This window comes from Chlorella variabilis (genome assembly GCF_000147415.1).
Source record: "Chlorella variabilis unplaced genomic scaffold CHLNCscaffold_8, whole genome shotgun sequence".
Lineage (NCBI taxonomy): Eukaryota > Viridiplantae > Chlorophyta > Trebouxiophyceae > Chlorellales > Chlorellaceae > Chlorella > Chlorella variabilis.
The window spans coordinates 1,433,913-1,444,885 of NW_005435080.1; the positions used below are offsets into that span (position 1 = coordinate 1,433,913).

The following is a 10,973-nucleotide window of genomic DNA, read 5'->3' on the forward strand; positions in this document are numbered from 1 at the left end:
GGGAGGCGGTGGTGGGCTAGGTGGTGGTGGGCTTGGAGGAGGTGGTGAGGGAGGAGGGGGCGAGGGTGGTGGTGGGCTGGGTGGTGGTGGAGAGGGAGGAGGTGGAGAAGGGGGTGGGGGGCTGGGCGGGGGCGGGCTGGGTGGAGGTGGCGAAGGCGGTGGAGGCGAGCTGCAGCATGACATACATATCGTCATTCAGTTATCCATGTTGTGTGATGGGCCGATCCCAGAACCCAAATGCAACATACACTTAGAAATGGCATACAGTCGAACAGCTGCTCACTATGCCGGCGTTGTGAACCGCAAGGTGTTGTTGCCTTGGATGACGGCGCCGTAATCCTTCAGCCCCCACACCGTGACTTCGTACTGCACCAGGAAAAGAGAAGTTGCAGTTTACCAGTTTTTCACCATCACACTTTAGCTTTGCCTGACAAGCGTGCTAAACAATGGGGAAGATCTCACCTCTGTTCCTGGAAGAAGCCCCCGGAAATCGACCTCGGTAGTGTTGGTTGTGACAGTCACGTTGGGTCCGGCGGTAGACAAGGGCCGAGCAATGAAGGTAAACTGCAAAACGGCAGCGATGGCACCAAACTCGGTAAGATCCAGATTCTCTTCATGGCAGTGTTGTGCTAGACACTTGTTTTGTGCAGCGCACCTGCGTGAAGTTCCCGCCTGCTGGAGTTGAGGCCGAGGCATTGCCATCAGTTGTGCTGGTGGCATTGGCAGTAGTAAGAACAACCAGCAGAGGAGGAGTGGTGAACTGGAGCACGTTGCTCCCTGGAGTCACGGTGCCATTCGCATCCACGCCCACAACCGTCACATTGTACTGAAGCAGACAAAGGGAAAGCACAGGCAGGGCTGGTGAGCAGCAGGCAGGGCTCGTGAGTGTGCGCCGCTCAGCAAATAGGCCAGCCGCTCAGCAAACGTGCAGGAAGCGAGCTCTTGAATGCAGTCGTCATGCTGTCGCTGGGCTGCTGCCTGCACCACATGCCTGTCGCCCTGCAACCGCCGCCTACAGCCAGCACCATCCGCGGGTGCCACTGCTCACCAGGGTGCCGGGCAGCAGGTCGGTGAGGTTGACATCGGGGGTGCTGCTGGTGAACACCAGCACCGTGCAGTTGACCGTGCACCCTGCCTCCACCACCGTGAAGTTGTACTGCACCAGGGGCAGCGAGGCCCAGCACGCAGGCAGGCAGCAGGTGAGAAGTGGACATCTATGATTGCAGCAAAGGCACTCGTAGCCAAACTCTTGCGACCCACCCATGCCTGCTGTATCTGGTGGCGGCCATCTGCACAGCCATGCACCCACTCCCCATCCATGCACGCACCGACACAAACGGATTATTGTCAGACGGCTTGGCAGAGGAGACGCCCGTCCAGGGGCTGGTGGCATTAGCGGACGTCAGCTCCAAGGTGGCAGGAGTGGTGAACTGCCCCACGTTGCTCCCGGGAGTCACGGTGCCATTCGGATCCACGCCCACAACCGTCACGTTATACTGCACACACACACACACGGACACAAGAAGGGGTGGTCACTGGGCAGGCGCGTGCGCTGCCATAGGCATACCTGAACACCGCCTGCTGAGCTCTTGATGCGGCTGGCTGGCCAGCAAACACCCCAGCAATCAGATGCAGCATCGACAACAAGCAATGCCTCGCCCAGCACCCACCCCAACTCGTCCACTGCTCACCGTGGTGCCGGGCTGCAACCCTGTGAGGTTGACCTCGGGGGTGCTGCTGGTGAACACCAGCACCGTGCAGTTGACCGTGCACCCTGCCTCCACCACCGTGAAGTTGTACTGCACCAGGGGCAGCAAGGCAAGCAACACAAGCACGAAAATGAGCCAGCAATCAGGGGCAGCACTGGGAGTCGGCTGGCTCATAGCATGCCGCCTCTAAATGGAGCCTGCACCCAACACCGACACTGCACAGCTCAGCACAGCGCAGCACAACGCACCGACACAAATGGATTGTTTCCAGATGGGGTGGCATTGGCGCTGCCCGTGTATGGGCTGGTGGCATTGGCCGATGCCAGCGCAAGCGTGGGAGGAGTGGTCAGCGTGCCCGTGTTGGATGCCGGCACCTCGCCCATAATGGAATCCAAGCACACCGCGGTCACATTGTAGGTGGTGCCAGGCGTCAGGCCGTCCACAGGGCACCGGCTTGGGCACGTGGTGTTGAAGCAGGCGCCGTTGGTGCACAGCTGCACCTTGTACTCCGTGCAGTTGAGCTGTGTGGTGGGCGGGGTGATGTCCACCACGCCGCTGGTGGAGTTGCTGGAGGTGCTGGAGTTGATGAAGGGCAGGCTGCAGCAGGAGTGGCAGGGGGAAGGCATGGCAAAAGGCGAGCGATCAGTCAGCCCATGGCCCATTGACGCGGGTGAGCCACCAGCTTGCACCAGGCCACCTGCCCAGCAGCATGTGCGGCCATGCCATACAAGCGCAATTCAGGTGGCGCAGAGAGAGCCTGACTGCACACCTGAAGGGCGCGGGAGGCGGCGGCGCTGCCGGGGTGGTGAACTGCAGCATGTTGCTGCCCGTGGTGTTCTTCCCCTGGTCATCCCTGCCAATCACCGTCACGTTGTACTGCGCACAATCAAACGCCAAAGCGCAGGCAGCCAGTCAGTGAGGAGACAGAGAGGCTGACCACCTTGGGGGGCAAAGGCGGTGGGCAGTCACGGTGTGCGCTGATGGGCTGGGTGAGTGCCGAAGGGATGGTTGGCCACACAACAGGGAGACAGCCGTCTCCCAAATGCAGCCCACACAACTCCGCTGCCGCCATAGCTGCGCGCCTCCATCCTGCACCTGCTTCCCCCGCCCCAACCGCCCCCTCACCGTGGTGCCCGGAAGCAGGCCTGTGAAGTCCACGTTCGGGGTGGTGCTGTTGAACTCGCGCGGCACGCAGCTGGACGTGCACCCTGCCTCCACCACCGTGAAGATGTACTGCACAAAAGCAGGTAGCAGGCGAGCACGCAGGCGGGAAATCAAGCCACAAAAGTAGCATGGCATGACGGGCATACGACCAGCATAGGAACGCAGGGAAGTCATGCCCAGGTGTTACAGTCACCCCGCTATGATAGGCCGCGTGAGCAGACCTTGGGCAGGGGGCACACGTGATCAAGGGGCATCAAGAGAGGGGGTGGACCATGGAGCACCCTCTCCATGGCTCCGACCACCCTCCCCCCAGCTGAGCGTCCCAGGGTCACCCCACCCTGGCCCCGCTCCCCGTCCTGCCGGACACGCAACCCCCACAACGTGGTGGGGGACGCCTCATGCACGCCTCACATGCGCCCCTCACAGCCTCTCTGCCCAAGCCCAGGCAGGTACCCCTGCTGCACAGCTCGTCTCATAAAAACAGTTCCGCACACACCTCCACAAACTTGTTGTTGGGAGACGGGGTGGCAGACGCGTTGCCCGTGAAGGGGCTGGTGGCATCGGCTGTCTTCAGCTCCAGGGTGGGAGGGGTGGTCAGCGTGCCCGTGTTGTCCGTCGGCGTCTCGCCGCCGTCGCTGCCCACACACCAGGCGCTGATGTTGTAGGTGGTGCCTGCCGTCAGGTTCACCACCGTGCAGTGGGTGGCGGGGCACGTGGCGTTGAAGCAGGTGCCGTTGGAGCACAGCTGGAGGATGTAGGACGAGCAGTTGAGGGTGGAGGGTGGGGTGATGTCCACAACACCAGTGGTGGAGTTGATGGGGTCGCTGGAGTTGATGGAGGGCAGGCTGCGGCGGGGCAGGCAGGGAGGGCAGGGATGACAAATGAATCGCAGGTGAGGCAGGGAAAGGGCCAGTGCAGCAGGCAAGCCACCTGCCCCAGCAGCATGTGCGGCCATGCCATACAAGCGCAATTCAGGTGGCGCAGAGAGAGCCTGACTGCACACCTGAAGGGCGCGGGAGGCGGCGGCGCTGCCGGGGTGGTGAACTGCAGCGTGTTGTTTCCTGCTGTGCTGGTACCGTTGCTGTCCTTCCCCACAACCGTTACGTTGTACTGCGCACAGCAGGTGAGTGGCAAGGAGCAATGTGACTGCCAGGCAGGGAATCTGTGTAGTTCCATTAATGCCAGATAGATGAACATCCAGTTCGACGCAGTGCTGAATGAACTTGTTACTTAACCTGCTGGCACAGCCAGCTGCACCATTTCATTCACCACCATGCCTCGCTCACCGTGGTACCGGGCGTCAGGCCCGTGAAGTTGACGCTGGGTATGCTGCTGTTGAAGATGCGCGGCGCGCAGTTGGAGGTGCAGTTTAGATCCACCACCGTGAAGATGTACTGCAACAGGTCAATGGCACAAGCAGCAAGGAAAGGGATGGTGGTTCCTTGATAAACACTGTAAACATCAAGGCCACCAGCATATTCCTCCAGCTGGCTTAAGCAAGGTTGCTTCACTTGGCTTTGTAGGGCTGCAACAAGCACAGCCGCACAGGGACGCACCTCCACAAAGGTGTCGTTTGGCTGTGGGACCGCTTGAGCTTTGCCAGTGTATGGGCTGGTGGCGTTGACGGAGACCAGAGTGATTTCAGGGGAGGAGGTGAGCGTGCTTGTGCTGCTTGATGGAATCTCATTACCATTGGCGTCAACACAAATCACGGTCACGTTGTAGGTGGTGCCGGGCTTGAGGCCAGTGACCGCGCACTTGGTGCCGTTGCACGGGGCAGTAATGCAGGAGTCGTTGGTAGGAGGCCTGACAGGGCAGAGCCGCAGCTTGTACCCCTGGCATTGCAGGTTGGTGCCTGGGATGATGTCCACGGTGCCGCTGGTGGCGTTAGCAAACTCCGAGCTGTTCACGAAGGGTTGACTGCAGACAGCCACATGAACGGCCAATGAAGGGGACGAAGCGGCACACGCAGCAGTGCCGTGACCTGCAAGATGTGTCTATCCAGGTGCCAAATGAAAGGACACAAATGCGCACCCAGGTGGAGGTGGAGGGGGAGGCGGGGGAGGCGCGGGGGTGGTGAAGTCCTTCATGTTGCTCCCTTGTGTGGTGGTCCCATTGCTGTCCGTACCTTTCACCGTCACATTGTACTGCAAGACAGCAAGCGCACACAGTGGCCAGCGAGGATGTTGGAAGGCTTCTAATGCACACAAGACGTGCCCTGCTGAATCGACACACAGCCCTACGCCCCAAGTGCTCTGCTAGTCTGCCTCACCTTGGTGCTGTGTTTCAACCCAGTGAAGATGCCCGTAGTGGTGCTGCTGGTAAAATTCAGCAGCTGGCAGTTGGATGTGCAGGACGCCTCCACCAGCGTGAACGTGTACTGCAGGGTTGCGCCAGGAAGGAAGCAGTGAATGACGGGGCACAAGCAGCCATTCATGACATCTGGCCCCACATCAATCTCTGCTGGTTAGCTGTGTGTTGGGTAGAAACCACCCAGCTTCACGCACGCACCAGCACAAACGCGGCATCTGGCTCTGGATCCGCTGTGGCGGTGCCGCTATTGAAGCTGGTGGCGCTGGCAGAGGTCAGGCTCAGCTCGGGAGGAGTGGTCAGTGTGCCCGTGCCAGGGGCCTCAGTCTTGCTGCCATCAGCGCCAACACAGATCACGGTCACGCTGTACTTGACACCGGGCGACAGGCCATTCACCTGGCACCTGCGAGTGGGGCATGCCCCAGTGATGCAGGTGGGGCCCGAAGTGGGACAGACCCCGGCGTTTGAACAGGGGCACAGCCGGAGCTCGAACGATGCACATTGCAGGTTGCCAGGGGGGACAAAGTCCACAATGCCGCTGGTGCCATTCACGGCCTCAGTGGAGTTGATGACAGAGCTGCAATCAGAGGGGACACACAGGGCAAGGCATATTCCATTGTGAGAGCCAGCAGCTGGACATGGTGTGCCCTCTGGCCCGGGTAGATGCCAGACACCAAGGTTTCATCCTGGCAGCAGCAGAGCAAGCAGCAACTGCGAACTTGCACATGCGCACGTGTCAGGGGCAGGAGGCGGGGGAGGCGAGGGAGTGGTGAAGTCCTTCATGTTGCTCCCTTGCGTGATGGTCCCATTGCTGCTAGTGCCCACAACAGTCACATTGTACTGTAGACAGAGCACACACAGAACCCAGTGAGGATGTTGTTCCAATGCACACGAGCCATGACCTGCCGATCCTGCCGTGCCCTGCGCCCCAAGCCCCTTACGTGCTCAGCCTCACCTTGGTGCTGTGTTTCAACCCGGTGAAGGTGCCCACAACGCTGGTGCTGTTGAACTTCAGCAGCTGGCAGTTGGACGTGCAGGACGCCTCCACCAGCGTGAAGGTGTACTGCACCGCAACAAAGGGAGCACCAGGGCACAGGCAACAGGATCAGGTGGCACTCACAGTTTGGCTGCAGGAGCTATGCCATGCCCGTTGTTGTTTGCTTGCAACTGCACACTTCTGGCGTGGCGAGGGGTCCAACCCCACCTTGACAAATGCGTTATTTGGGTCTGGGTCAGCCGTGGCCGTGCCGCTGTTGAAGCTGGTGGCGCTGGCGGAGGTCAGGCTCAGCGCAGGCGGGGTGGTCAGCTTGCTCCCACTAGGATACGAAACCTCGGTGCCGTTGGCAAGCACGCAAATCACAGTCACGCTGTAGGTGGTGCCAGGCGACAGGCCATCCACCTGGCATCTACGAGTCCCCACAGGGAGGCATGCCTGGGTGATGCAGGTTGGACTGCCTGGAGGGACACAGGACCCTGACAAGCTTGCACAGGGGCACAGGTGGAGCTTGAATGACACGCATTGCAGGTTGCCGGGGGGGATGATGTCCACGATGCCACTGGTCGAGTTGACCGGCTCGGTGGAGTTGATGGAGGGCTCCCTGCAGCAGCGCAGGCAGGGAAGGAGCATAGGCTGGGTGTTGCAGGAAATGCAGAATACTCAATCAAGCGCCCGCAAAACTCAGCAAACAGCTGGGCAACGCTTCAATCACAGGGCTTCCCAGCAATGCTGCCCAATGCAAGATTGCGCACGTGGTGGGTGCAGGTGGGGTTGGGCTTGGTGGTGGTGGTCGAGGAGGTCGCGGGCTTGGTGGTGGGGAGGGCGCCGGTGGGGACGGAGAAGGAGGAGGAGGCGGCACGGTAGTAACAAAATCGAAATTGGGCGTCCTGAACTGCAGCATGTTGCTACCCTTGGTGATGCGTCCGTTCTTGTCCACGCCGACCACGGTGACGTTGTACTGCAGCAAAAAACATGACCGGGTTAGTGGTGGGAAGATTTTACAGGTTACTGGTGAAGGGCACATGTGGGATGGGGTTGGTTGACCCTGTGGCACAACCAAAAAGCGACAGCTGGCTGCCACTGCAAACAAAGCAACGGCACGGCTGAAGTGCTGAACCCCGGTCCACCAGCCCACTCACAAGGGTGCCCTTTGTTAGGCCTGGAAAGTCACCATTGACGGTGCTGCTGTTGAAAACCAGCGGCGGGCAGGTGGGACAGTTGGCTCTCTTCACAGTGAAGATGTACTGCAGAGTGGAGGCAACGACGAGGACGCTGAGTTGAGGGGGTTGTGAGGCCAGACGCAACAAAGAACATCGCGGAGCAGCTCTCTAGAGGAGACCGAGGGCCGTGCTGGACTGAAAGGGCGGCCAAAAACCATGGCGAACAGCCTGCATGGACACACCTTCACAAAGATGCCAGCTCGAGACGGCTCAGCGATGGCACGCCCCCTCCTAGAGTTGGTGGCATTGGCGAAGATCAGCTTGATTGTGGGTGAGGGCGGGGGAGGTGGCCGCTTGGGTGGGGGAGGCTTTGGCGAGCGCCTGGGCGGAGGAGCACGCAAGGCATCGGTCTTGGGCGTCTTGAATTGCAGCATGTTGCCGCCCTTGGTTATCCGGCCGCTCTTGTCCACGCCCACCACTGTGACATTGTACTGCGTAGAGGGGAAACAGAAAGAGGGTATTGGAGGGTAGCTGAACTTAACTGGAAATGAGCTCATTGGGCATTCGGTCCTGCACATTCAAGACTAGTGCCTTGAAACACATGCGCGTTGCTGCAACATTTGCACAACCACTCTCCAGCAGACTGCTCACCAGGGTGTCGGGGGTCAGCCCTGGGAAGATGCCCGTAGTCGTGGTGCTGTTGAACACCAAGACTGGGCAGGTTGGGCAGTTGGCTTTCTTCACCGTAAAGATGTACTGCAGGCAGAGAACAATAAAATTGGTGAAACCAGGACTGAGTGACAGTTTGTGTGCATCAGCGTCACACGACCACTCATCCGCATGCCAAGCCTGGTTCCCCTGTAATGCAATCCTTGCATGCTGTGCACCTTGGCAAAGTAGCCGTTCGGCAGCGCAGTGGCATTGGCAGTGCCCCTCGTCGCGCTCAACGCGGTTGTCAGGCGCACAGCAGGTGCAGGTGTGGTGAACTGCATCATGTTGGAGCCCTTGGTCCGCTGCCCCGTCTTCGTGACTCCCACCACAGTGACATTGTACTGCATGGCAGAGTGAAGGACAAACGACAGGGTCAAGGGGGAGCGGAGCAGAGAGCAGCTATATTCTGGCTGATCTCATGCAATCAAACAGCCTTTGCCAGGCGGGCAAGCAGACCTTGGTCCCAGGTTCCAGCCCAGTCAGTTGGGCAAGTGGTGTCCTGCTTGGGAAGGTCAGCGTCGCGCATGGTGGGACGGTGCAGTTTGCTTTCACCACGGTGAACACATACTGCAGGCAGGGCGATGGGACAGAAGGGGCTGATTGAGCACGGACGGTCACAACCGGCACATCACATCGCCAAGTGGTGGCAAGGGGATGGTGGATGGTGTCCCAGGCAGCAACACGCCAAGAGTAACAATGGCATGTGGGCCAGCCTGGCCCAGTCAAGCCACGGAATAACATTAGCAGAATGCGTGGCAGCGGCTCCGCTGCATACCTTGGTGAAGATGTCGCCAGGCAGAGACCGAGCTGTGGTAACCCCAGTGGTGTATCCAGTTGCCTTGGCCTTGGTGAGCAGCAACCCAGCCGGCATCTTCAGCGGCAGCCAGTTGTCCCCCAAGACTCGCTGCCCCGTCGTGGTGATGCCCGTCACAGTGACGTTGTACTGCACCAGCAAGCAATGGCAGCATGCGTTGGAGGCCGCAAGGTTCTTGAAGCCATGTCTCGCCACGCTGCTACTAACTGAAGAGGAAGTGGAACAGCCAAAACAAAGCAGGCCAACTAATGCATTCCTGCAGGGTGAAGGCAAGCGGCAGGCCTCACCGTGGCACCAGGCTCAAGCCCAATCAGCTTGGCAGTGACGTTGCGGCTCGTGAAGGTGAGGGGCTTGCAGGTGGGGCATCCCACTTTCTTCAGCGTGAACACGTACTGCAAGCAGCACAGACACTGGAAATGACTGCACGCTCTGCAAACACAAACAGCTCGCTCCGCTGCGTAAGTTGTCTTACCTGAGTGAAGGCATTGCCAGGAATGCTGCTGGCTGTGGTGGTGCCGGTGGTGGCACTTGTGACATCCGCCGATTCAAGGTGAACACTAATTGGCGTGGTGAACTGCAGCATGTTTAAGCCTGGCTTCCGCTTTCCCGTCTTGGTGATGCCCTCCACGGTGACATTGTACTGCAGCACGGTTCAGCCCAGGGTACCAGTGCAAACAGGTGTCAGAAATATGCAAGTGTAGCAGCCCATCTTCATCCTAAGCCCGACCAGCAGCATGCTCCCCACCTTGGTCCCAGGCTCCAGCCCAGTGAGCGGAGCGGTGAGACTCCTGCTTGGGAAAGACAGGACTGGACAGGGTGGGGCTTTGCAGCTTGCTTTCTTCACAGTGAAGATGTACTGCAGCATGCAAGCAACAGCAGAGAGACGTGAGGCCAGATGCGCTCAAGTTGGTGCCGCCCAGGGTGCAGGGGAGCAATGAAGCTGCCACGACTAACCCCTACTGCACCCAACCAGCAGTACTTCCTGCAAGGCTGCCCGCACATCAAACAAAGCCTCCACCACAGCGCACCTTGGTGAAGGCACCAGATGGTGAAGAAGCAGTGGTAGTGCCGGTGGTTGGGCCCGTTGCTTTAGCCTCTGTGAGCCAGATGCTAACATCAGTCGGAGTGGTCAGCTGGAGCTGGTTCAGACCGGGCGTCCGCTTGCCATCATTGCTAATGCCCGTGACCGTCACATTGTACTGCATCCAGAAGTGCCCACGATGTTATGGAACAGCAGATCCTCTAACCATGATGCAACAACATGATGCTAGGGGCAGGAGCACAGCCGGGGAGCATGCACTTGCATGAATGGTGCAAGTTCAGGATGCCTTTGCGCACTGGCACCAGCTTACCGTGGTGTTGGGTGTTAGGCCGGGGAAGTCGGCATTGGGGGTGTTGGAAAAGAAGGTCAGCGGTGCACAGCTCTTGCCAGGCAGGCCCTGTGTTACCCTGTGTTACAGTCACCCCGCTATGATAGGCCGCGTGAGCAGACCTTGGGCAGGGGGCACACGTGATCAAGGGGCATCAAGAGAGGGGGTGGACCATGGAGCACCCTCTCCATGGCTCCGACCACCCTCCCCCCAGCTGAGCGTCCCAGGGTCACCCCACCCTGGCCCCGCTCCCCGTCCTGCCGGACACGCAACCCCCACAACGTGGTGGGGGACGTGGGGATCCTTAGCAGCTTAGGCCTGCCAGGCCGACGGGTGCCGATGCTGGTGCGGGCTCCCGGCGGCAGGCAGCGCCGCCGCCGGGCACTCAAATGGCATGGGGCACATGGGCCCCCATGCCCGCACATCTCCCAGGCACATGAAAATACCAGAAGGCTGCACATGTAAGGGTGCATGCATTGCAGGCAGGAGTGCAAAGTGGCCTGCCGCGGCGGTCGGCTGTGCCATTACTCAGTCAGCCGCCGCTACCGTGCCGGGCTTGGCGTTCCCATGCCAACATGCCGGCGTGCCATCGCGCAAGGGGCCAGTGAGTGTGTGAGGCGGAGGTGGGGGTGGTGGGGCTGCCGCTGACCGTTGCTTGCTGACGCTGACGCTGCTCTTACCTGCGGGGGGAGGGGGTGGGTCGGGAGCCAAGGCCGGGCAAAAGATGCCTGGGCCCTA

General features: G+C 60.0%; 1 protein-coding gene across 1 annotated transcript; it reads right to left on the reverse strand.

Annotated features, from left to right (window-relative positions):
* Positions 1 to 282: 282 nt before the first annotated feature.
* Positions 283 to 10,070, reverse strand: CHLNCDRAFT_145075 (hypothetical protein; the record flags this gene model as incomplete). The annotated part of the gene is made up of 30 exons (XM_005848480.1): positions 283 to 366; positions 656 to 826; positions 1,049 to 1,156; positions 1,329 to 1,496; positions 1,692 to 1,799; positions 1,958 to 2,306; positions 2,479 to 2,585; positions 2,835 to 2,942; positions 3,370 to 3,718; positions 3,877 to 3,983; positions 4,160 to 4,267; positions 4,430 to 4,793; positions 4,908 to 5,020; positions 5,146 to 5,253; positions 5,385 to 5,586; positions 5,677 to 5,760; positions 5,917 to 6,023; positions 6,139 to 6,246; positions 6,388 to 6,550; positions 6,680 to 6,781; positions 7,074 to 7,138; positions 7,320 to 7,424; positions 7,583 to 7,831; positions 7,992 to 8,096; positions 8,228 to 8,392; positions 8,508 to 8,618; positions 8,827 to 8,994; positions 9,153 to 9,257; positions 9,338 to 9,505; positions 9,894 to 10,070. The coding sequence occupies 30 exons, from the start codon at positions 10,068 to 10,070 to the stop codon at positions 283 to 285; spliced, it is 4,536 nt and encodes a 1,511-aa protein (XP_005848542.1).
* Between the last annotated feature and the right edge of the window lie 903 nt (positions 10,071 to 10,973).